Source organism: Podarcis muralis, chromosome 7, assembly GCF_964188315.1.
Source record: "Podarcis muralis chromosome 7, rPodMur119.hap1.1, whole genome shotgun sequence".
Taxonomy (NCBI): domain Eukaryota; kingdom Metazoa; phylum Chordata; class Lepidosauria; order Squamata; family Lacertidae; genus Podarcis; species Podarcis muralis.
The window spans coordinates 22,539,182-22,565,427 of NC_135661.1; the positions used below are offsets into that span (position 1 = coordinate 22,539,182).

The following is a 26,246-nucleotide window of genomic DNA, read 5'->3' on the forward strand; positions in this document are numbered from 1 at the left end:
GACAAAAAGGGAGGTTGCTTAGACGTAAGCAAAGAGGAAGCTCAGCGGCCAACAACCCCAACCAGTCAGTGCTAATGAGAAGCTGCACCTAAAACATTCTTCCACCTTCCTCTGCCTCTGATGGCGTTGGGAAGGGGAGCCTGCCTGTTTTGCTGGCAGGGGTAAGTTGGTCGATGTACAGATCCTTGAAGTGGTTCCAAACCCACAAACACACCAAGCAGTAAAATTCACCAGCTTTTCTGAAACTGCTCATGGGTGCTACACAAAGAGGAATCCTGGCAGCTCAGTGGTTAGTGCCTCTGCTCTACATTCTGGACATCCCAGGTCGAATATTCAGCATCTCTTAGGGAGGGCTGAGAGAGACTCTGAACTGAAACCCTGAAGAACCAGAGCCAGACATTCTGAGCTGGATGCACCAATGGGCCTGACTCAGTATACACAGCTTCCTGTGCTCCTAGGTCTTAAGGAAAGGGCCACAGTTTAGTGGTAGATCATCAGCTTTGTGTTCAGAAGGCCCAGCTTCAGCATCTCTTCTGGAGAGTTGCTGTCCACAAGAACAACGTTGTGCTAGATAGAACAATGGCCTGACTTGGTAAAGGCAGGTTTATGTGTATGATTCATCTCTCTACATCCCTTTCCCCTTAGGTGGGCAGGCTGCCTCAACAAATCACTGACGGTCAGCACTGGGAAGACAGCCTCTTGGCAAGACACAGCCTCTTTACTGTGCTCCATTAAGACCTACCTCTAAGATTAGCCATCAGAAAGAGCAAGAGAGAGAGAGAAGGTGTATCACAGGGTGTGTGTAGAGAATATCTGGTACTTTGATTCAGGACTTAACAGTGCTCAGGCCCAGAAGCTGTTACTTTGCCTACAGCTTGGCAGCGAGGTTGCAGGGCAGGTCTCAGGCAGCTTACCGAGCCTCGACTCCGCCTTGTCCTCATGCTATGCTTCCCGCTGAGCCCATCATCTTCCTCTTTGACAGGCTTAAACATAAAGGGTGGCGGGTCCACCGGCTTCTCGATGGGGGGAAGCTCCCCGTACTTCTTGAAGTGGATGCGGCAGTCAGTGCACAGCAAGATGTTCTCCCGCCCGCCGTGGTGCCAGTCCTTGGAGGCTGTTTTTGGGGAGGGGACAGAGCGTGTTAGCATTATGAGACACAAGCTGTACAAAGCAGGTAACTAACGTATACTTATATGCTCCTTCAAACTGCGCTACAGGGATATTACTTCTGGCTTGACTTATACAGGTACTGAAGGGATGATGAAGAAGCTTCACAAAACAGGTGACAGTTTCCCCTTCCTAGTTCACTTGCAGACAGTTTCCTAGTGTTTCACAAAGGCAAAACCTCCCCGGGTTGCAGGGTAGACAATCTGAAAGGGTAGGTTGCAGCCCTCCTTTCTAGTTCTGGCAGCTCAAAGTACAGTTTCTTAGACAAGCTCACCTAAGGATGACAAGGGCTTCTGCTACACTTGCAACAATGGTACAAGGGGCCTAAGAAAACATCCCTGACTCCGATAATCCCTTGAGTTAAGGCAGGCACTCTGGCAGAGAGAAGAGAACAATATATCAATGGTCGGAAACCTCGGGCCCAGGGCCCAAATGCGGCCCTCCAAACCTCTCTATTTGGCCCTCAGGACTTTCTACACAGGCCACACTCTCTGCTCCCAGGCTTCATTCCTCAACAGCCCTATGCCACACCCTCTTTGAGCGATTCTGCCTAGGTCCTTAGAATTCTCATGCCTCTTGCCTGCCTGCACGGAGAGATGTGCATGTAGGAATCTCTGGCTTCTACTGTGCAATGATAAAGAGCCACCTCTGTCGCTCTTCCCCGCTTTGCCTCTGGCTCACCCACCACCGGAATGTGGCCCTCAGGCTGGAAAAAGAGCCCCCGCCCCCAGCCCCGTGCCCATGCAAAGGTGCGTACTGGTGGTGAAGCAGTGGCGGCAGGCGTAGCCTTTCAACTCTTGCTCGCTGTCCTCGCTGTCAAAGTCATCTTCACTGGCTGAACTCAGATCCACTAAGTGCACAGAAAGGAGGGAGGGAAGAGAGAAGAGAAGGGTAGAGCAAATAACTTAAGAGTCAGGAAGTTCCCCCTCCTTTGGCGTTGCTCCTCCTGTGGCATCTTGTTGCAGCAGCAGCAGAACCATCCATTAAAAATAAAAAATAAAAAACTGGAAGGAAAGAGACGTGAGGGCAGCTTCACGACTAACAGATTTGTTGTGGTAGCGCTTTTAATAGGCTGGAGCCTGCTTCATGTGTACAGCGTTAGCCCAAGTTGGCAGGCAGATATTTAAGGGAGGGCACAGATGAGCGGTGAACTTTTCTGGCCCAACCTAATGCAGGGATGGTTGAACCGGCCGCCCTCCCAGATGTTTTTGTATTGCAACTCCCATCGGCCCCAGCCAGCACGGCTCATGGCCAAGGAGAATGACCATTTTAGGCTGCAAAACAGACCGTGTGTCTATTCAAGACTGTAAGATCCCGTTGAGGCAGGGAGCGGCCTTACCCGCACCCTGCACAGATGGAACCAGATAAATAAGCTGATGCAAAGTTGAATCAAGCAATGATGCTTGACTCCCAACTCCCACCCTCCCCAGCCAGCAGGATCAGTGGTCAGAGAATAGGGGAGCTGTAATCTAGGGACAACTGGAGGGCCACAGGTTCCTCATCCCTGCTCAGACATTTTATCCCTAAACCACAGTTGGAGAACCTGCGTTTTCCCCACAATAGGCTGTTGGAATATCTGTTCTGTGGTTATAAGGAATAGGTAGTTTTACGTGGCAGCACCTACACTTTGGAACTCCCTGCCTATTGACAGCAGACAGGCGCCTTCGCTGCACTCTCCTCAGCACCTCCTAAATGCATTTTTGTTAGACAAGGCTACCCAGCTATGTAGAATATTGATGAATGTTTTAATCTGCCACAGATTTTAATCTTTTGAATGTTTCAAATAGTTGTTTTTGCCTATAATTTTATTGTTTTACTCCACTTTGAGCGTTGTTTTTTACAGTCAAGAGGTGTATAATTTTTTTTAAAAGAAAGAGCGAGCTAAGGGATTTTTTGTGCCACAAAAGAAGCTTTGATCAGATGCACAAAGTGTTTCCCCATTTTCAACAAATACACAGGAGTGAGGAACCCATGGCTCTCCAAATGTCGCTGAACCGCAACTCCCATCATCCCTAACCATTGACTATACTGGCTGGGGTGTGTGTGAGGGGAAATGGGAGTTATGTGGCACCTGTAGCAGTGGCTGTTCTGCAGGAGCAATGCATTTGCATGTCCATGCCACACAGACTGTGGCTGGTTCTCTGGGGTTCTGCACGTGGGGCCTTTGTTCTATGTTGCAAATGATAGAACTGGAGTTAAGTGCAACGCTCCCATGCAAATCGGGGCAAACATAATCGCCTCGATAGCCAAGGTGAAGCTTCGCCTATTATTTCCCCAGCAGCTTATTGCCTGAGCTTCCTCCCGCGCAGCACAAAACCAATCGCTTGCTGATCCCAGGCACCTGCCATCCGCAGGGATAATGAACTGAGAGGGCGAGCGCAGCCGAGGGCTTGAACTCCATTTTCCTGGCTGCGTTCGGTCATAGGCAAAGAGCCATTACCTTCTGTTTTAGCCCCATGCATCTAAACAAGAGACAAATGTGTTGCTTTTAAGCCTGCTACTTACAGAATTCACTGGAGGGGGGCCTGGAGGGAGCATTCACTGGAGTGGAAGCCGTTCGGGTTTTAATTCTCCGGAACACGGCTTGCCTCCGATGCCTGCGGTGAGCCCGGGAACTGGCCGCTTCGGGGGTTTTCTTCCAGTAGTAATAGAAGGTGATCAATTCTCCCTGGAAAAGAAGAAAGAATCACAAGGTTTGTCAGAGCAGCATGCGGGCTTCCCAGAGACATCTGGACCACCAATTCTGGGGAGAGAGTGATGGGCAAGCAGATTTAATCTTACCTGGCAAGGCAGTTCTTACATTTAAATGACCCAGGAGAAGAGAAAAGGTTCAGGGGTGTAGGGTTCATTTATCGGTGGGTTGCATCTGATGCTAGCCCTACTCTAGAGCACACCCACTGAAATGAAAGGCCACGACTAAGTTAGGTTCATTAACTTCAATGAATTTGGAGTAGAACCTGGCCGGATACAACCCTGAAATGGGAAACAGGTGATCCAAGAAGCTGACTTACACCAGGCCAGACTATTTCTCCACTTAGCCTCGCACTGCCTTCGTCAGCCTGGTTTTTGGCTGGGGCCGAGGGGAGCTGATACCAGCTCCTTCAGGGAGAGGCCATTCCCACCACCACATATCTGATCCTCACGGCTAGAGATGTTGGGGAATGAACCTGGTACCTGTCTGCAAGCAGAAGCAGGTGCTTCACCTCCGAGCTATGCTGCTTCCCCCAAAGGGGTGGCTGGAGTGTGTTGGAGAATTGAAGCACAGCTGCTTTCAAGGGGCAGGCGGCCACGGAGCACTCCTGTCCCCAGTGGGTGCTAATGATATCACTGCTTTCTTGCTAAGGTAACAGATAAATGAGGCAAATAGTGTCACCGTATCTGCAAGGGGAATCTGCACACCCCGGTTGCTCTCTCCACATCAAGATGCTTCTACACAAGACCAAGCGTGGCAGCAACCCAGCACGGTGGAGAGGGCAGGTTGCATGGGGAAGAACCATGCTGCCAAAGGATATTGTAAAAGGAGCACAAGGTTGTTACAGCCTGCCGAAAACCACAAGAGTCAACCTAAGAGGGGTCTGCAAAGTTAAAACCAGCTGTGAGCTAGATGCCACTGGTGTGTCAGAGGTGGAAGAAGCAGCCCTAATGCAATTATATTTCATTGTTTTATGTAAGCCACTTTGGAGAGCCATTTGAAGTGAAAGAAAGACAATAAAGATTTTTTTATTTTAAAAAAATTGATCGTCCAAGGAAGTCTCTGAAGAACAGTGCCTAGTTTCTGGGGCTGGGATGGCAAATTAGAAGACTTGGCATAGGCCCCTGCCCCAAATGATATTATACAAGGTAGTCATGCTTCTTTTCCTTTTTCAAGCTGGTACTTAGATTTTACTGTTTGGTATTGGAGGGCATTACCATCACAAAAGGGAGGAACACACAGCTTTATGCTATATATGGGTATTAAAAAATAAGCCACCCTAAGACTCGTGGCTGGGGTGGGCGGGGGGGGGGCGACACACCTGAGATTAAAACATATTAAAGACAAGGCTACAGCCACAGCACCCAAAACTGTATTAAAGCAATCTATTCTTTTCTAATCTGAATATATACAGCCACGTTAAGATAATTAGGCAGTAAAAGCACATGCCAAGAGAAGTCTGTGATAATTCCGCAGCGTAATGAAGCTGGCTTACGTTCAAAAACTGGAGTAGATGATATTCAAACTAGCAGATGTAATGTCAAGTTAAAGCGCAGTGTGTGGTTTTAATCTCCTTTCGCTTTGCTTTGAAACCCCATCATTTCCGAGCGGCTTGTCTGCCTCAAGGGTAAAAGGCGCTGCCTCTTTCAAGTTGCAAAGGGAACGGGAGGTGTTCTAAGGAAACCTCTTGAAAGCCAGCCTCAGAACAAATGCACCTCAATTGCCCACAAGAGAAGGCAGCGGCGGGGGGGAGGTCCCTCTTTGAACCTATATGCGATCTAAAAATTCCTATAAACCTCAACCCGTTATGCTCCCTGGGTCACGTCTTGCGGGTCTTTAAACGAGTGAAACTCCCAGCCACAGGCGGAAGGCCAGCAGCGGTACCGCTAAGTGTAAATGTGAAGCTGGAAAGCTCCTGCGAGCGGTTGGCAATATGGCTTCAGGCTTTTGGAAGACGAGAAATGTGACACCAGGAGCCATGGATAAACAACAGGGAAGCATTTGATTTTGGAAAGAATTCAGCCTTGTTCTGTGTCTTACATAAACTCTTGGCACCTACTGACCCAAAGGAGTGGGGGGGGGGGGGGGAGGGCCACAGCTCACTGACAGAGCAACTGCTTTGCATGTAGAAGGTCCCAGGTTCTGTCCCCAATGGCATCCCCAGGTAGGGCTGGGAGAGACCCCTGCCTGAGACCCTGAAGAGCCGCTGCCAGTCAGTGCAGGCAATGCTGAGCTAGATAGATCAGAGGTCTGACTCAGTTTCCTATGAGTGTGTGTTTGTGTGCTAGCTGTGACTATGTAAGCAAGCAGAATGGAAAGCAGGCATGAACATTTACAGGTAGGCATGGAGACTGTGTACGGCACAGCATTACGAACGAGGGATTCTACAGATTGAAGATTGTGCATTTTTGCAAAGCAAACACTAACTGTCAGTGGTAACCAATGTCTGTCCTACTCAGAGTAAACCCACTGAAATTAATCTCCACTACTAACTTAAGAGATATTAATTTCAATGGGTCTACTCTGAGCAGAACTTAGATGCAACCCTATACTGCAGTTACACATTTGCAAAGCATTTTTAAGTCTTCAAAGCTCTTCAGTATCTACTTGGGATCCTTACAACAACCTTGTAAGGTAAGCTGGTAGGGATGCTGAGGCTGAGAGTTAAAGAGTGAGTTCGTTGCAGAGGTGAGATCTAAACCAGAGTCTCTAGGCTACTGTGCTGTGCATCACTGTGTACATATGTTCCCCAGGGCAATGTGTGAAATTGAGGCAGACACTATGGATGTTAATACAATAACTAGAAAATGTAAGAAGGGCATCTAGATAATTCAGTTTCCTTGAAACCTGCTGGTGACCGTCCACTGTAACCAACCAATGTGCAAAAAACCACCAAAAAACAGCCACCACCTTTAAAGCTGTCAGTCTTGGCATACCACTCATATTTAAATGCACAATGCTTAATGTTTATATACACAAAGTATGGATATTACTGACAAGCAGCCCTTAAACACAAGGTAAAACAAATCCGTATACAACTGAGCTCCTGAAGGAGCTGAATCATGGACTTTTCAGAGCATCGTTTGAAGAAAAGCAGCAAAAGCAGGGTGGTTGGCTGGGGCAGGGGCGGAGATCAGCCTAATTAAGCCCCCAACAACTTAACTGTATCTGGGATGGTCTGAAGATGGGTGCCCTGAGACAATGGTCCTATATATGGCCCCAATGAGTATGAATCTAGATCACAGTTTGGCCTCGATCATGTTACTGTGCTATTTTGGGGAGGAGGAGAGAGATTTGGGTGGATTTCGCTATTGTTTATCCCCCACCTCCATGATTCCTTACAAGCCTGCAACTTTCATCATCCTGTATTCTCACAACATTTTAAAAACAGCAGCTAGCCTCTTAAATGCTTATGTTATGTTCCTGCTCAATGTGGGGAAGTAGAGAGGATGGAGATACTGGTGGCGGAAACAGTCTGCATAACTCTGCCCACAACACATTTTATGCCCTTGCATGTTCTTTGAGCACCTGAACAGGACTTTTCTCAAAATGGCCAACTAGATGCCTCTGGGAAGCAGAGGCCCTGAGTGAGACAGCAGCACTCTCTGCACTGGTGATACCCATGAACTGGTATTCAGAGGCTGAATACAGAGGCTGAACAGTGGAGACAGGACACAGCTATCATGATTAGTAGCCCCATTTAAAGCTGTCTACGTTGTAGGTACTATTACTACATTCTGCGGTAGCAAATTCCATAGTATAACTTTGCACTGTGAGAAAAACTTTCTGTTGCCTGTCCTGAATCTCCCTGCAGTCCACCTTCATTGGACAGTCCCAATGAGCTTTGGTATTAGGAGGGTGGGAGGAAAAGTTCTCTCTGTTTTCTCCATACCCTGCATAATTGTATTGTTTTATTCCAAGTACAGTTGCACCACAGATTCCAAGCTATCAGTAGGTTTTACTTTTAATCCCTTTCCTAACAGACTCTTTGACACCTGCTGCATGCTGGCTTGACATCTGCTACCAAGGACAATCCCAATATCTTTTTCCTAGTCTGCCACTGCCAGTTGGTGCCCCATGACTGTATATGTGACACTGGGGAAAGTTGAGGTGGAACAAGTGGGGCTGAGGATGCCAACCTTCACACATTCTTTGGGTGCCTGCCGGCAGGTGTTATATCATTGAGTGATGTGTTACATGCATGTGTGGATAAGTGCCACCCCGCCCCGGTCATCATGCAAAAGCTGGAATGATAAAAGCCCTTAATGAAGATTAGGCTGACCTACAATTACAGAACTGTAGTGTTGGAAAGGACTCCACAGGTCATCTAGTCCAACCCCCTGCAATGCAGCAATCACAGTTAAAGAATCCTTAGCAGATGGCCATCCAACCTCTGTTAAAAATCTCCAGTGGAAGAAAGTCTACCACCTTCCAAGGCGATAATGTAAATTTGGGGAACTGTGAGAGTGATACTCTTTGAAACCCATTGGGTTCTTGTGAACACGCTACATAGGGTGACTAACACATACTTGAAACAGTCAAGTCTTATTTTAAATGTATTATTGTTTTTGCGTTTTTAACAATACCTAATTATCTGATGGGACGTGGGTGGTGCTGTGGTCTAAACCACTGAGCCTAGGGCTTGCCGATCGGAAGGTTAGCAGTTCGAATCCCCATGACGGGGTGAGCTCCCATTGCTTGGTCCCAGCTCCTGCCAACCCAGCAGTTCAAAAGCATGTCAAAGTGCAAGTAGATAAATAGGTACCGCTCCTGCGGGAAGGTAAACGGTGTTTCCCTTCTCTGGTTTCGCCAGAAGCGGCTTAGTCATGCTGGCCACATGACCCGGAAAAACTGCCTGTGGACAAACGTCGGCTCCCTCGGCCTATAAAGTGAGATGAGCGTCTGGGGGAGTCGGAGAAGTGAGGTTTATGAAAAAAAAGGAGATGAAATTATACATGTTTGTTTGTTTGTTTCTTTATTTGTTTGTATTGTTTAAAAATGTTGTAAAACCAATAAAAAATATTTTTTTAAAAAAATAAATAAAGTGAGATGAGCGCCGCAACCCCAGAGTCGTTCACAACTGGACTTAACTGTCAAGGGTCCTTTACCTTTTTTAAATTATCTGATATGTAAATTGCCTTGAGGCAGTTATAAGGTAATAAATGCATGTATTACACACATTTCTGAACAAGTCACCCTGCAAGGTCACCATGAAAATCTAGAATAAAAACACTTAATGAATGATTATTAGCATTACCTCTCTGAAAACGTAAGTTTGTGAATTGTGAGAAAAACCCTCGATCCATCTCTGAAACCCTAAATGCACACAAACACATTATGCACACATTAGAAACCTCTGCCAGCAGGCTCAGAGGCACACAAATCCCACCCCAGGCTTTCCTAGTGGCCTCTCCTATCAAAGGCTATCATGTCTAGCAAAGGAATTAAATGCAGGAGTGAAGTGAATCGGAGAAGATTAGCAGCAGCATATTGGTGACTGCCTGGGTGGCAGGAGCTTGAGCACAAACAAAAGGACAAGCTGAGAAAGCTTTGGCTCTCCAAACAGGGGAGGCAAAACAGCTCCTGGCTTCACTGCGAGGGAGAGTCTAAGTCAATTGAACTTTAATCAAACATGCATAGTGTGTGCACGCCACTGAAAGCCCATCCATCGTGCATAAATTCAGGGAACAAAAAGCAGCTGCAGAAATCAATAGCCTACTGAAACATTAACACCGGCAATCATTGATCAAAAGGGCCCTTTATAAAAAGGGCTGCTTTGCAAATTAGCCAGTGGTGTCAGTGTATGGGTTCTTGTTTTTTCCTGCCCACAAGCCAACACAGGAACAGGCATGGACAAGCCTTGCAAAGGCCATTTTTGTTCCTTGCTGATCTCCCATGGAAGGAGCCTTCGTTGCCTATTTCTTCCTATCTCTGTGCTACAACTGTGGCTAGCAAGACAAGACAGGATGATTTGACACCCGGTTCCAGGACCGAAGAGAGACCAAAATTGCCACAATGAACCTTTGTGTTCAGCACCGTTTTTCTAGCTCCAAAATATGCTCCCAGTCAAGCCAGCTTACCTTTAGTCCTTTTTTCTTTTCTTTTTAAAATATTTTCATGGCAGTGACTGAGTGTTCCCAGGCAAGAAATACATCAAAGTCACTTGTGAATAAGCCTCAGCATCAAGTGTGATTTTGTTCCGATTTCATCCTAGCCATCTTGCCATGGACCAGAAGGGCTGATACTCAGATTGGAATATGCTCTCCAGCCCTTTTCCATTGTGATGGGAAAGGCCTTCATCTACCAACCGCAAAAAGTTTCTCCCAATCATGACTCTGTTCCACCTTTTGTTCAGATTCTGTCCCAATGCCCTCCCCTTTATGCTGTGATTAATGGGCCAACTTAGGAGCTCTCTGCAGCTTTGGGGGAAATGGGTAGGGATGGTGGACCAAGGAGTCAGCAATGGAGCGTGCAGCCCCAGCGCTTCACAGATGCCACTAAATCAGGGCTGGAGAACTTGTGATCCTCCAAATGCTGCTGGAGCAGATGGGAGTTGGGAGTCCAACAACATCTACTGGAGTTAGGAGTTCCCCTTCCCTGCACTAAATGATCACCCACATGCCCTGGCGATTTCTGCCATGAGACCTTGGCCATTGCCCATTCTTAGAACCCTGCTACAGGTGAGCGGGACTTGCTGTTTGGTGCCATCCACCACATCCCATGAGGTCCCTGCGACATGAAAAGTGGGCATAGGCCACCCTTGTCGCACACTATGCAGTGATGGCCGTGTGACACAGGGTGGCAATGTCAACAAAAATGAACCTCATTTTCTGAGCTCTAAAATAAGAGACAGGGCCACAAAAAAACAACAACCCAGCTGATCATCACGGCTGGTCAATATCCCATTTCATAAGCAGAAAGAGCAAGTATTTCATGTGGTGAGAGATTATGCTTCTGTGTGGTAAGGCAGTATCCAGGATGATGATGCGTGCTCGATTATAAAGGATGTGGCCTGCTAGAGGATGAAATTCAGTCAGTGAGGCCATTTTCTTTTTTCTTTAAAGAAACAATGTCTATCTGTCAATCAACTGGTGCCACTTCAACAGGTAGATGACATCAGGTTTGAATGTGTTTTGGCTGAGCAGGTTAATTCCCCAGATGGGAACACAAGCACAGCAAAAGCCCAATGCAGGGCTGTTTAAAAGCCCTTTTGCAAGCAACCCCTTGCTGGTCTCAATGGCATCACATCAAGGAAGAAAATAAAACACCTAGGACTGAGACCTACAAGGACAAGGGAAGGCTCAGCACTAAAGAGGTCAAAACATGCACAAACACAAGACTGTATCGTAACTCATCCCCACATCAAGGCAGGCAGGTGCATTTTCCAGCCTGTCTGGAGGTGCCAGGGATCAAATCTATTCAGCTAGCTGTAGTCCTTCCCCAAGGGGGTGCTGTTCTACAGCAGATGCAACATTTGCTTAATTCAGCCCCTATTTTCCATGATAAGGGTGTAGGATTCACTTCTTCGTTTCTCTGTGACTAAATTAGATGTGAAACATTTTAATGCCACCCCTCTGCTTGAGGCGGCCTACAAAAGCGTAAACAGAACATTATAATCCTCCAAACAGGTGCAATGTTTGTTGGTCTTTAAGGCGCTAAAAGGCTTCTGGTTTTTGTCCACCTCCATTTTCTGTTTTTAAGTGCATCTTGTAATTTGCCTGGTACAATGAAATGCAGGGCCAAGCGGGTTGGGTTTTTTTATAAAACTACTCCACCTTGAGCAATTCTCAGCTTTAAGTGTTGCCTGCCTTGCTTTCTTGCACCTCCTTATCCTTATCGGTGGTTTCTCAAATGGAAAATACACAGTACAAGCTGTGCTGGTGCGTTTATGTTTCAAGTCTTGCCTTAGGTAAACACAGGATTAACAGTGTGTGCTGCGGAATCTAAGGGGCTGGAACGGAAGAATCACACACACACTCACACACACACACACACAGCCCGCCACGTGAATGCATCAGCTTACCTTTCAAGTACCTCTTATGGCATCACAGAGCAAACAAGTCCCTAATAATTGCTCTTTAATTTCCCGAGGGCATAACTCTACCAAGAGGAGGAGGGGAAGAAAAGCAGAGAGAGGTTGAGATGCAATGCGCAGCCGTAATAAGACTCAGCAACCAGTCAATGGATATAGTGATCGCTGCTGGATGATGCCACAAGCATCATGGTTCAAGTTAAAAGAGGGAAGAGGAGACCACCGACTTTCTGGAATGAACTGGAATAAAAGCTTCTGCATTTATTTGCTCCTGTCAGTAAAAATCATACGTCTAGCGGGAAGAATCTGGGTCTGGTTTGGGATGAGGAGGGCTCTCCAAGGCAGGAAAAATCGACCAAGGAAGCAGCTCTTTCCCCACCCGTTTAAATTGTTCTGCAGATATCCTCTGCATTTATTGAGCATTCTCTTTCTTTCTCTCCAAACGGGGAGAGAAACCCATCAACATTCATAGTAAATAAAGACTACCTTGGTTAATAAACTCTGAAGATTGAAGTTTGAGAGCTGTGTGACTGCAGCGAGCAAGGTTGGCAATTTCCTGGGGGGAAACTGAATCTAGTAATGGATATTAAGGAAACCTATTCTGTCTTTCGGTTGTTGTTGTTTAGTCGTTTAGTCGTGTCCGACTCTTTGTGACCCCATGGACCAGAGCACGCCAGGCACTTCTGTCCTCATGCTGGTAGCTTCAAGAACACCATCCAACCATCTCATCCTCTGTCGTCCCCTTCTCCTTGTGCCCTCCATCTTTCCCAACATCAGGGTCTTTTCCAGGGAGTCTTCTCTCCTCATGAGGTGGCCAAAGTATTGGAGCCTCAGCTTCACGATCTGTCCTTCCAGTGAGCACTCAGGGCTGATTTCCTTCAGAATGGATACGTTTGATCTTCTTGCAGTCCATGGGACTCTCAAGAGTCTCCTCCAGCACCATAATTCAAAAGCATCAATTCTTCGGCGATCAGCCTTCTTTATGGTCCAGCTCTCACTTCCATACATCACTACTGGGAAAACCACAGCTTTTACTGTACGGACCTTTCGGTTATACGGTCTTTCGGTTACAATTCTGCAAATATGAGGTCTTCTTAAAAAGCTTCAGATCAAACCACATTGCCGTGGGGACAGCTGCTGCCTCACCCAAAACAAAACCCTGAAAGTTAACTTTCAGGTTAATGGGGCCTTCAGGCCAAGCACCCCTGTAGACCAACACCCTTGTCCTCACAGTGGCCAAAGAGATACCTGTGGGAAGACCACAAGAAAGACCTGAGCAGAATGGCACTCTTCCCCGCCACTTGATATTCAGAGGCAATGGAGACAGAACATAGCCATCAGGTCTTATGGCCAGAACAGGAGATTTATCAAGTTCCTGGTGGGTTGTGATACATAGGTGATGGCCGTGCTTGGCTTGGCAGGTCAAGAAGTTGGCCAGGCCTCCTCTGGATTTAGCAAACTGCCTTGCAGGCCCAAGGAAGAAGAATGGAGGAAGTCAAAGGGCAACCAACTTTACAAACCAATTTGTGCTCTTTCAGTGGCAGCTTCAGCCTTGTTTCATTAAGGGGTGATGGTCCTGAGCGTTATCCCCACTTTTTCCTTCACCCACGAGCATCTGTCAGTGGTGACAAATAGTTTTGTGCCTGTTCTAATTAAGCAGCAAGTCTCAGCAGATTGCACAGCAGGGCTGATTAATGTCCACCCTGGGTCTGTGGGGACTCCGCACATCCCCAGAAATATCTTACTAGGAGTATAAAAAGAGGCATTTAAAGAAACAATTAAGATTTCCTGCAGCATTATAAGAACACATGATTAAAAAATCCCCTCCCCCACCCGAGGCAAAATGACTTCCTAGGGCATTCCTCCGAAATGTCACAATCTTAGAACACGCTATAAAACGTATACGTGGGAAATGTTAAAATTACAGCTTTCTCAAAGGATTCTCTTTCCGCTATTCTTAGAAGAAAGCTCAAGATTATTATACTTCATTTCTCATTCAAACCCAAATGCCTGATAAGGCTCAACTTACTACCCCTTGTTTAAAAATAAATAAGTGGGATAATTAACGAGATGAAGCTTTTCCTTCAATACTCAGGATCTGACTGCTACATCTGGAGTCATCAACTTCTCATAGTCAGACTTGCTAGTAACCCTAATTTAACACTTTCTCCTGCCCCCTACAATATGTGGCTTGACTCACTTGCTGGGATTTCTCACATGTTTGTCACAGCTGCTCACTATAGCTTGCTGTAAAGCGTTACCCATGTGTGTTTTCTGTCCTTGATGCCATGTTTAACTCAGTTCTCTGGCACCTATTTGGGCACTCACTCTTACGTGTAGCTATCAGCGACCCGGATGCCAAGTGAGTGGCAACCCACATATGAACGCATGCACACGCGCGCACACACACACACCTTGTGTGAACACCACTATGATCTCAAGTTGCTTGGTTTTGTGTGTGCCAAATTCCACCTAGAAGAGGGAAGGAACTCCAGCCCTTTAATCCTATCATATTTGTCAATTCAGCATTCAGCGGGAGACACATAAAGGATGCTGTTAGTAGTGACCAAAGGGGTGCGTGGTCAAAGAATCAACCATCTCACTTGGAATTCCAGCCATCATTAAAGGATTCCACAGAGTGAAGCAACAGGGACACAGTTTTTTCCTTTGCCTGTGCAGAAGCAAGTCCTTCCACCCAAAGCCATTTCACACAGTCAGTTTGTGGACTAGGAGATGGGATTGTGTGCATGCCCAAAGGATTTATAGTTTGGCTTTCAGCAGGGAACATAGTGACAATTTGTAAAAACAGGCCAACAAACTATCTGCAGTTTTGAAGCACCTCTCTCCTCTTCTATTCCCCTCCTAGGTTCTAGCAGAACCTGCAATCAATGATGTTTCAGTGTCCAATCTTGCCTTGTCCTTTATGAACTGGTATGGATCACATGTGTTGATCTATGAACATGTGAAGCTGTCTAAATGACGTTATCCACCTAGCTCTGTATCATATAGCTATAACATTGACTGGCCATGCCTTTCCAGTGTTTCATGAAGGTGTCTTTCCCAGCCCTATCTGGAGATGAGGGTGTCATGTTCTTAAACCAGCATTCATCATCACTTGCCTGCCTGCACTCAAGAAGGTAGTATCCAAATAAACAAAAGAAAAACCAGCCCATTTCACTCCTATGGAAAGTTTTGAGCAGGGACTTGTATACTGAAAACTTGTGTTTTGTGAACAGCCATCATGGAAAGGCAAAAATCCTGGCTTTAAAAAACCCACGATATGCACGGGCTGCACATGTGTTTGTGCAGCCCCTTCCTAGCTGCTTTCCTTCACCTTTTGAGCAAGTGGACAAAGAAGCCAAGATTCAGCACTCAAGTTTTAGCTTCCTCTTATGTGTGAACCTTGAAACCATGGTTTGCAGCTTCCACCAAACAAGCCAGGATATTTAAACCATGGCTCCATATTCTGGCTTTTCCTTTTTTGAAACTGTTAAGCGTAGTTTCTGGGTTCGCATGTAATGGGAAGCTATGGTTAAGTGCTTAATCCTGGCTTCTTCAGTTGCTCACAGGAAGGGGGAAGCCAAGGGGCTGAGAAGGGGGCCTTGCTCACTCCCATACAGCATGTGATTAAACCAGGATTTCTGGCTTACTTTGAGGTGTGAACACAGTCAACACATGCAACTCGTTCTCAGACTAGTTATGGCATCTGTGGTCACATTTGGATTTCTGAATGAGTCCTATAGGTGCCATCCCCTATGGTTACTTCCTTCTCCTGGATGAGAGACAGAGGGAGAGAATCCATGCGTGCACACTTTGCTTTTCCAAGGGATCTGTGTAAAGACCAGATCCAGTAGAATTAATATTAGCCTTGAAGAGCACAAAGAGTTGGAAGAGGAAGTGGGAGGGAGTGTCACTCTTCCAACTTCCTCTTTCATTTCTATGTACTTTTCAGGGGGGGGGGGAGGTAACTACCCTCTCACTGCCTCACAACACTAAAGGGGCAGGTGAGGAAGGTGGTCTCAATGGCTTTGCAGGCACCAGTGGAATACCCAAAGAGCACCACGGCACCCATGCTTACCGCACTGGTGACTCTCTGATTCATGTGGTTTGGCAGCAAAATCTGTAGCTTTGGATTTGAACCATCCATCATCATCTTCTGAATGGGAAACAGAGGGACTGTTCTTCTGTAACCTATAAATTTGGATTCTCCTCAAGGAACAGGATGACAAGCCGGATTACTGGGAAATCACAGGTAGGTTCATGAGGAGAGTTTGGGGCCTTATTTTAGTCGGGGTGTGTGTGTCAGACCTCAACTCTAGTCTTTCTGGGGCAAAGATGTGAATAGTGGTACTTACTGGAAAAACACAGATTTCACAGTACTAATTTGCTTATAATGAGGGTAGGGGAGAGGGAGAAGGAAAAGAGCAAATGAAAGTTCATAAAACCATCACATTCATGCTTGCCAAAATTAACTAGAGGGGAGGCAAGCAACATTCCCCTCCAGTTCCATGGGTGCTAAATATATATTTACCCACAAACAAGCACAGAGAAGCAAGCCAAAAATAAAAGAAGAAAAAGAGCAACCATATGACAAGATTTTTAAAACACACACACACACACACACACACATACACAGACAGACAGACAGAAAGAAGCCTGATCCAAGCTATAAGCAGGGATTTCTGTTTTTCAAAACCTGCTTTACAATGCCCATTTCAAAGAGAGACACAAAATACAGATGAGGAAAGCAAGCCCAGTTGAGTCTTTGGATTATGCTACTCAGAAGTAAGTCCCAGTCTAAAAGTGATTTGGCTGCTTGGTATGCAACCTAAGGATCACAAGCTTTAGATAATTTTGAATCAGGTTAGCAGCCTTGAATAACTGTCCATTTTAAGTTGGTACTGGTATGCCACACTTTTTTCCTTTTCCAAAAAAACTAACACTACAGTGCTAGGCTCTTGACAAAGTATTTGCTATGACCCCACTGTTGGCTTCTCAACTTCCTTTAGAGGAAGCTGGATGCTTTATGTCAGGATTTTTTTGGGGGGGGGGGATTAGCATAGCACTGTCATTTCGCCTCCCAGGCCTGCTATCGTCTTCATTCTCTCTCTCTCTCTGCCCCACCCACCACAACCACAATTCTGGGCTTGCAAAAGGAGGGAGCGAGAGCGAAGGGGGAACAAGGAAACCATAAAGCTGTTCAAACCCCACCATGCTCCATCCCGTAAACATTTTCCTATTTATCTGCCCTTCATTACATGTGCAATCTTATTATCTCTGCACAGCATCAAAGTGACAGCCGTCAGGGTCACCCTATATAATGTACGGCGGCAGTGTTACATTTAATGATGGGAGCGAGACAAGACGAGAAGGATTGGGAGGGGTGTGTGGAACACTGCAGGCTGTTTTAAAGGGATCATCAGTTATATCTGTGCATTTCCCGAGGTGATAATTGAATGACAGAGGCTGGAGGGAAATCCATTTCTGAGCTCAGGGAAAGGGCTGTTAAAGAGAAAAATGCTTTTGTGAGGGGGTTTTTTGTTTTTGTTTTTTGCATGGGAGGCATGTAATGGCTGCCAAATAGGGGAGAAAAAGCCTCCACCACCCTTATATTTCATAGGTTTTATTTGGAGGATGGGAATTATCAAGCACAATCGAGCTTTTGAAATTGAGATGTTTATTTTTAAAAAAGGAGCTGGGACTTCAGGCACTGCCTCCTCCACAGCATGAAGTATTTTCTGTTGTGTCAAATCCAATTAATTTAAATGAGGGATCCCTTTCCCCTCCCTTAGCTCTGCAAAGGAGATGTAAAACACAGGGGCTGGCTTCTTCCATCTCCGCCATCTGGTTTTAAAATACGAAGTTAAACACTATCCTAATTGCGTCTTAAGCAGGGCTCAAGTTTGCTTTAGCATTAAGGCAAGAGAGTCTCATTAATCTCCATTCTTTATAAATTCAGCAGTGCTTGAACAAAGCTGTGAGTTACTAAAAACTTCATTAGTTTGGGGGGTGGGGGTGGGGAATGACTACAGAACACTGAGGAGCACACCATGAAGCATCTTGCTAATTAAAACTAGATTACACTTGTCATAACAAACACTTATTCCAAGTAGCAAATCAGTGCTGTTTCCATTCCATTTGTTCATTCAAAATGCTTCTCCAAGTCATTCATGCAAACCACAGGGAGCCTGGGTGCCACCATCCTTGCTCAATTCTGCTGCAGTTTGCATCTATCTAAGGATGGACAGATACATGATGGCGGGGCATCAGTCCCCCCCCCCCCTTACTTAAGGCTTTTTTTGGGGGGGGTATATTTCACTTTTCTACCTTCAACCCTGTGTTCAAAACTTACATTGCTCTAGGCGCATTTTGCGACAAGGAATTTCATTGGTGCAAGCAGTTTCTGAGCTCTGAGTGCAGTACTGCGCCTAAGATTTCAGATTAAAACTGCAGAGTGGAAGGAAATGAGAACCGTTTTCTGCCGCCCAACTTCCAGCTATTCTCTGAAGACTGGAGAAGAGACCTTCTTAAGAATATTAGGGGGGTGGGCAGGGGAAAGACTAGACCATGTGTAAAGTGGACACAATATTTTAGCTGCAGCTCATTCATTTTCAGCTTTGTATTCTTGTTATTTAAAAAGCGTGCCTAGACATTCTGTTGTTGCACCCATAACCTTGCTTTAAGGTGCCATATAGTTCCTAGCTTTCATATCCCAGTTTCTAACACTGCTTCAACCTATTTTCTCTGAAGTCGGTGACACTGATGTTGGAGTCAGCTTTCAAAAGTAAGCATGCTTAGGATTGAAGCCTTATTCCTTAAAACCCACAAAACTGAACAAACTTGGGAAGTCATACCTGAATCCTGAGGCAGAACTTATTTCATTTCACAGGAATGTTGGTGCCCAGATTGGCTGGAGAAGAAACTGGGATATGTGCTTTGCAAAAGACACATCCACAGTCCTGAGGTGCTGGTACATTGGTGTCCAGATTGCATTAGCATTCACACTCACACCACCTCTCTCACCTTGCTCCTTCAGGGCAACATTAGCAAAAATTGCCTGGATTCAAGAAATCAGGAAGTAGCTGCCTCTCACCCAGACCCACGTATCTTATTTATTTCACAAGATTTATATACCGCTTGACTGTAAAACACCTCAAAGCAGTTTACTAAAAGAATAATACAATAATGTTATGAGCAAAAACAGTTAAAAGCAACTATTTAGAACACTAAAATACAACAACCCACAATAAGCTAACAACAGATTAAAACACACAGAATCACAGAGTTGGAAAGGACCCTGAGGATCACGTAGTGAGTGAACCTGCAACCTTGTCATTATTGGCACCACACTCCAACCGAGCTATGCCTAAACAAAAATACTTTCTGTCCTCAGTTAAAGAGTGGACAATGGTTGAGAGTGTTTTGCTAGCCCGAAATTCTTTAGCAATTCAGTTGGATGGGACAGGATGCTGCTGAATTTAAGGGGAACCTGCTCCCTCACCCAACCTCACCTGGTAATCATTTGCATATACTTCATCAGAGACTCTTGACAACTCCTCAAGGTCTGGTATTGCCTTATTCCTGTACAGTGGTACCTCGGGTTACATACACTTTAGGTTACATACGCTTCAGGTTACAGACTCTGCTAACCCAGAAATAGTGCTTCAGGTTAAGAACTTTGCTTCAGGATGAGAACAGAAATCGTGCTCTGGCGGCGTGGCGGCAGCAGGAGGCCCCATTAGCTAAAGTGGTGCTTCAGGTTAAGAACAGTTTCAGGTTAAGAACAGACCTCCGGAACGAATTAAGTACTTAACCCGAGGTACCATTGTACTGTGTTTGGACACAAGGTATTATGTCAAAGAATTTGCAGAACCTTTTCTTTTCTATGTCCTGCGGTGAGAAAATCCAGCCAGAACATAAAGGAACATGACTTGCAGTAGGGAGGAGAAACTGTTGAGAGCTAAGTCCCACTGTGAGTTCTTGTAGGATATGTTTAGCAAAAAGAAGGAGCAGCTCTTTCCTAGGCTGCTTATGTTTGTTCACTGACCTGCACAACACATTTCAGACAGAACAGATGTTTATTGTTTTCCGTACAGATCCATGACGCAGCTGCACAAGGGTTGGCTTGAGAACAAGCCAGGGGCTTGGCCTAAGCGTGTAAGGGCAACGCCTCAGAGAAGGAGGATGTGAAGTCAGAAAACTCAAGAGAGGCAGCTTCACGGCAGCTACAGCCCTCTGCCTGTGTTCTGAACAAGTGTGCCCAGAGAGCTCTGGAGGCTTGCGCTAACTACAAACTTGCACAGAAATGCCCTTTTTTAGCTTGCTTGGAAAACAGTGTGTCTGATGGAGCATTTCACAGATAACTTCTCCTCCCAAGGGGCACTGGGATTAGCTGGCCTTGTGCAACAGCACAGAAGTGCAAAACCTCAATCTGTGAAGGACTGCAAGGCCCAACTACCAAGAGGTCCTCACCTCACTTTCTTCACTCAAGCCTTTTCCTTATTCTCCCCAACCCTCACTTTTCCAACACAAAGGCAATCCAAGGCTAACAACAACTAACACATATAAAACATATACAGTGGTACCTTGGGTTAAGAACTTAATTCGTTCTGGAGGTCCGTTCTTAAGCTGAAACTGTTCTTAACCTGAAACACCACTTTAGCTAATGGGGCCTCCTGCTGCTGCTGCGCTGCCACTGCACGATTTCTGTTCTCATCCTGAAGCAAAGTTCTTAACCTGAGGTAATATTTCTGGGTTAGCGGAGTCTGTAACCTGAAGCGTCTGTAACCTGAAGCGTATGTAACCCGAGGTACCACTGTAAACATTTGAAAACAGAACCATCAATTTCAAAAGAAAAAAACAAGTCTCAGGGCATTTTATAAACTGCCTCGTGTAAATTATGTTGTGGTAGCCTTTACAACAAACCTGCACAGTAGGCCAGTATTATTAGCCCCACTTTTGCACCACAAAATAAGAGACTCCAGGAACCTTCTATTAAGTCTCTGGCCCACTATGCTCCACCAAATCTCTTCCCAGCACATGCTCTTAACCACAACCTGTTCAAGCTGCTCCCCTCTAAGTTGAAAAAAACAGCAATAACCCCTTAGATAGAATTTACAAGCTACATGGGAACAAGAATAATTTTAAGAGCTGCTGGGTCAATTTAAAGCATGAGTAGGGACCCTGGTGTCCTCTAGTTGTTGCTGGACTACCATCACTCTTCACTATTGGTCATGCTGGTTGGGGTTGATGGGAGTCCAGCAACTTCTAGAGGGCCATGGATTCCCCAGGCCTGATTCATTCAGACTTTGGGGTGGCCCAGTTTCTTCCAAAGAACTGAAAAGCCTCCCCATATATCACGCTGTGAACGTGCCACTCCAGGAAACACAGGAGCACCGATCTATCTGGTTCAGTGTTGTCTGATCTTTCAAATTTTGAAAGGCTGCTCCCTACTTTGCTGCCCTGCTTCCATCTGGCCTGGGAGGGCAGAGCCCTGACTGATTCCTGCTTAAAAAGCAGCTGTGGAAGGCACTGGGAACAACCTTGGTGTCAGTCCGGAAAAAAACATGCTGCTGATGACGCCTAGAGACAAATTGGGATGGGGTAGTGTTTGTGGCGCATTGTTTTTGCTGTCCCCCCCCCCCCACATTTTTTTGTTATACCTTATTATGAATCATGAGGATTGATTAGTTTTATTGAATAGATCTTAATTTTTCCATTAATTTATTGCTTAACTTTTGTTACATTTCATAACTTAGTGAATTATGTCATTCCCCTCCCCACCAATGTTCTGAGATGCCTCCAGCAAAATTTCCTATGGAAAGGTGGCATAAAAATAAATGAGGATGGATGGCTGCCACCCTCCAGGGCCTCAGACAGGGGTCTTTGCCCAGCTCTACCTGGGGATGCCAGGGACTGGACCTGGAGACCTTTTGCATGCAAGGCAGATGCTCTACCACTGTGCCATGGCCCTTCTCCTAATGATCTAGGAAACAGCCAAGAAACTTTTGATCAAATAAAGGTTCCTGTTGCAGGCTTCAGGAAACAGTCCAGCCCTAGAATTACAGTGCAACCCACAGCTACATTGCACTGGCAGGCGAACAAGTTCCAGAGGCAACTTCTGTCTGTCTCTTTCTCCAAATTACCCGCCGTTTCTCTTTTTTGGAAGAGCCAGCTCTTCTTGCCGCTTTCAAAGCGCCTTCTCAACAAGGCAACTCTCAACCTGCGTGTCTTCGGATTGCAGTGGCGTTGCGCAAGAAGTGATATTAAAACGTCGCCGTAATGTTTCTGCTGTTAAACGGCAAATAAGCTGCTACGGACCCCCTTGAAAGGTCTCATAACATGAACTTTCCCTCATAAATGCAACCCAGGAGAAAAAAACCGGGGGGGGGGGGGGGGAACGGACGGACACCAAAGCTGTACAACTCAGTAAAGAAAAGAAAGCAGCTATTTCTACAACTTAATTGCTTGGTCTGGAAGTATGAAGTCAGTGCAGCGATGAAATTAGGATCTTAGTGCTTCCTTCCCCAGCCAAAGCTATCTGAGGAGTGAAATAGTCCATCACTCTGAGAATGACAACCTTGCAAATTCAGCCCATGAAAAGTTACTTGCCCACAAAAAATGTTTGCAACGGTCAGAAATAACTTAGGCTGAAGACACAGAGTGGTGTTGCATTTAAGTAAGTCAAAGACAGAGTAGACATACTGAAAATCAATGAATCTAAGTTAATGATTTTCATTAATTTCAATGGCATAGATCCAGAGTGAGTCCCACTCACAAGTAGATACATTCAAATTAATGGGCATTTCCATCTTAGGTTTAATCATTTCAGTGGATCTACTTGGAGTATAATTAGGCTGGGTTCAACTCACGGGGTTGACTTTGAGCAGGACTAACGCTGAATACGTTACTAAACGCTGAATACGTTACTGAATACTAAACGCTGAAAATGGCATGGCCATATTTTTTTTTAAGACGTGGGAGCAGTATGAGAGAGGATGTGCTTCCTGTGGTTCTGTAGGTACATTTCTTTCGCCTCACTTGTCACTACAAGTTGGACAGCTTCGAAAATCAGAAAAACCTGCAAAGAGAGTTTACCAGGGCTGATGTGGGACAAATGCAGACAACACAAACAGCAAACCCATTCTAAACCAGTAATATCCACCCTGCACCAGACATTTGTGGCCCAATGGCAACTGGAACAGGCCTTCTAGGCAAACGTATGCAATCAGTCATGCGACAAACTGACCGCAGTCTGAACTAGCACACTGCAGAGAAGGGCGTTCCCATGTGATGAGCTATTTGGTTTGGACTGGGCCTTTGCCCTCGTCTTACACAAGTTTGGGCTACCTGTAGAGAGGTTTTGTGCCATGAAGGGGAGAGTTGAAGCTGCCTCCCTTTCTCCCGTGAGATTATAAACCACACCCCCACTGCCTAGTTACGTCATGCAGCACCTTCCACCCCATGATTTAGGGGAATGAAGTAGAGAGAAGTAGAGAGGTGGCATTTGAACCAAGTGCAGGCATCCAGAAAGAGCACTTAAGTCAAGAGTGCATCCAAGGAGAGGCACGTTTTCAAAGCCACGTGCCAGAGAGCGAGAGAACTTCTTCCTGGCTGACACAAGCACAACCACTGCCCTCCGAATTCTGTAGGAAAATGTTCCAAGGCACTAGAGCAAAGGCTCAGCTTGGCGGCCAGGCCCTCCTCCATTAATTAGGAGCGGGCCTCAGCTCTTCACTGTGCCTGCTACTTAAACCATTCATCACGTCCCCTTTCTCAATAGCAGCTTTTCTTTCCTCTTTTATTCTTTGCCTCCCAACTAACTTCCGGCTTCTGTTTAACCTTTCCATTTGTATGTTTGTCCAGGTGCAGAGCTGATAGCTGGTGGGTCTGCCAACAGCCCATCACTAGCATGTAAGGGGGGGGGAGAGAGCAAAAAAGCAACTTTCCCCTGTATGAAACAAGCTGAATAGCCCAGCCAGCTGACACATCTGTGTTTTAATAAGAGGCCATTTTGCAATATCCGGCATTTCATGACAGCTGAATAATAATAAAAACCTGGAGGGGTTGGTGGTGGAAGCAGCCACTGTACACGGCTCAGTGTGCCAAAGTTACACAACTTAAGTTCACCGATTGTTTTCATAAAGGCTAGTGACTAGGAGGATGCCATTTTATTACATTTTTTTATCTTATCCTTCCGGCAAGGAGCTAAGGGCTGTTCTAGGCAGAGGGCTGGTATATATTATCCCAAACAACTCTGTGAAATGGGAACAACAAACTTGCCCAAAGCCCCATCAAGTGAAATTCATAGCTGAGTGGGGATTTGAACCTGGATATCTGCCTGTCCAAGGCTCACATAAGACACCGGCAGATTCCAGGTAGGCCCCCCAAAGCTTGAGGCCCCACCCTATAAGGCCATCAAATTCTAGCTATATTACAGCCACTTGATCTCCAGGTTACATCCAAGGCCTGTTTTCAAACTTGAGCAGTTGGCTCCCATCCAAGCAGATTATTCAAACAATCTTATCACCTTAAGAATTCGATAGCAGAGTTTGTTTCTTCTTCTCTCCCCACCCTTTCCTTCTGTGTTGCGTCTTTTTAGATTTTAGGCGTCAGAGAACACCGACTGTGTTGCTCTCATTAATCTGTAAACCTCCCTGGGAGCCTTTCTGGCTAAAAAGCAGGGTATAAATACTTTAAATCATCATCAGTGTACCATAATGGCTTATGATGACAACGATTACTTTCACACTGTGCATTTATATCAATTATATACTAGTTTGCTTCTTTGTTTTATTTAATTTAATTGCCTTTCTCCCAATGCAGGACCCAAGGCAGATCACAATGTAAATTCAAAACATAAACATCTAAGAAAACCCCCGATCAGTTACAAATGTTGTTTTTTTTTAAAAAAAAAAATTTTTTAAAATAAGTTCCCATATTAAAAACCGCAATGAATCAAAACAGCTTTAAATGATTTAAAAGGACAACAAGAGAAGAAAACACACAACACCCACTATTAAAAGATCCTGCAGCGACAGTCATGCCATGGGCCTGATCAAACAACAAAGCATTTTTTTGCCTGCCAATGAAAGGAAATCAGAGAGAGGGTCAGGCTAACCTCCTGTGGAAGGGAGTTCCACAGTCTGGGAGCAGGCATTGAGAAGGACCTCTCAGGTCCTCTCCAAATGTGCCTGTGAAGGTCATGGGACCAAAAGAAAGGCCTTCCCCGAAGATCTCATAACTTGGGTAGGGTCTTATGGGGAGATATGATCCTATAGATAGCACCTGCAAAGGCTTTCATTGGTACCCTGGGAAGGTTCCTCTGAGCTTTCATTTAAGAAAAGAAGCAAGACTTAACCCTCATAGAGAGAAGGCTATGGGGCAAATTATGCAGCCACCTTCTAAGTTATTTATGTGAAATGAGAGCCAAGTGTTATATAGCCACCCTGTGTATTTTTCCTGGTATTGAGGATTGCTCACTGTTGTTACTGGATTGTGTGTGTGTGTGTGTGTGTGTGTGTGCGCGTGTGTGTGTTGTAATCAGTATTGTATAGTACATAGCTGATTTCCTATGGCAAGTATAATGTAATTGGGGTAGTTTTCTCTAATGCTATGTTACACCACGCTCCACAGCAGCCATTTTGGACTATGCCACGCCCCTTGTGGCAGCCATTTTCTGGCGCTCCCAGGACTGTCTCAAAAATTGCAATGTGCTCACTGGTTCCAAAAGATTGGCAACCCCTGGCTTAAAAGGAGATGGGAAAGACCTCCTGACATGGTGTAAGGCAGCTTCTTATGGAGAGAAAGAAACGAAAAGACAGGGTAAAAACAGAAGGCTGAAAAGGGAGAAGGACACTGGCATTAAATAAGCTCATGCGAATGACTGGAGAGAAGGCCCAATAGGTTGTCCCAATACTGCGGATGGTGGTTTCCAACAGGGAGGCAGCCACAGCAACAGCAACAGCAGCAGCAGCAGCAGCAGCATAGCACAAACACAGATGTTGTTTTCATGCAAATTATCTTGGTAATAAAAATTAAAATCAAGTGAACACAGCAGAAGGAACAGAGTAGATCACTAAATGGGGGGAAATGAATTGCAGCATTTCCCCATGTAAATGCAAATAGCTTGATCTAGAGCTTTCTGTTACTATACAGATACAGTAATAAATTAAAGTTGTAGCAATGCTAGGCCTATGCAGAGGAGATCCACTGAAGTTAATAGGTACAATCCTAATGAAGGTTCCTTAATTCTAATGGTCTATTCTGAGTCAGACAAGCACTGGACACAACCCATAGTCTTTAAACTCATTTGCTTTATTGTTCTAGATTTTCTTTATCTGATGCAATGAATAT

General features: G+C 45.5%; 1 protein-coding gene across 14 annotated transcripts in view; it reads right to left on the minus strand.

Moving 5' to 3' along the window:
* The window catches only part of RERE (arginine-glutamic acid dipeptide repeats), a 346,045-nt gene that overhangs the window by 22,603 nt on the left and 297,196 nt on the right, over positions 1-26,246 (minus strand). For all 14 annotated transcript variants that reach the window (XM_028740762.2, XM_077931377.1, XM_028740768.2 and 11 more), the window contains 3 exons: positions 3,673-3,835; positions 1,925-2,017; positions 915-1,114 (listed from right to left, as the gene is read on the minus strand). In XM_028740762.2, coding sequence (XP_028596595.2) covers positions 915-1,114; positions 1,925-2,017; positions 3,673-3,835 — 456 coding nt within the window. The remainder of the gene's footprint in view (positions 1-914; positions 1,115-1,924; positions 2,018-3,672; positions 3,836-26,246) is intronic.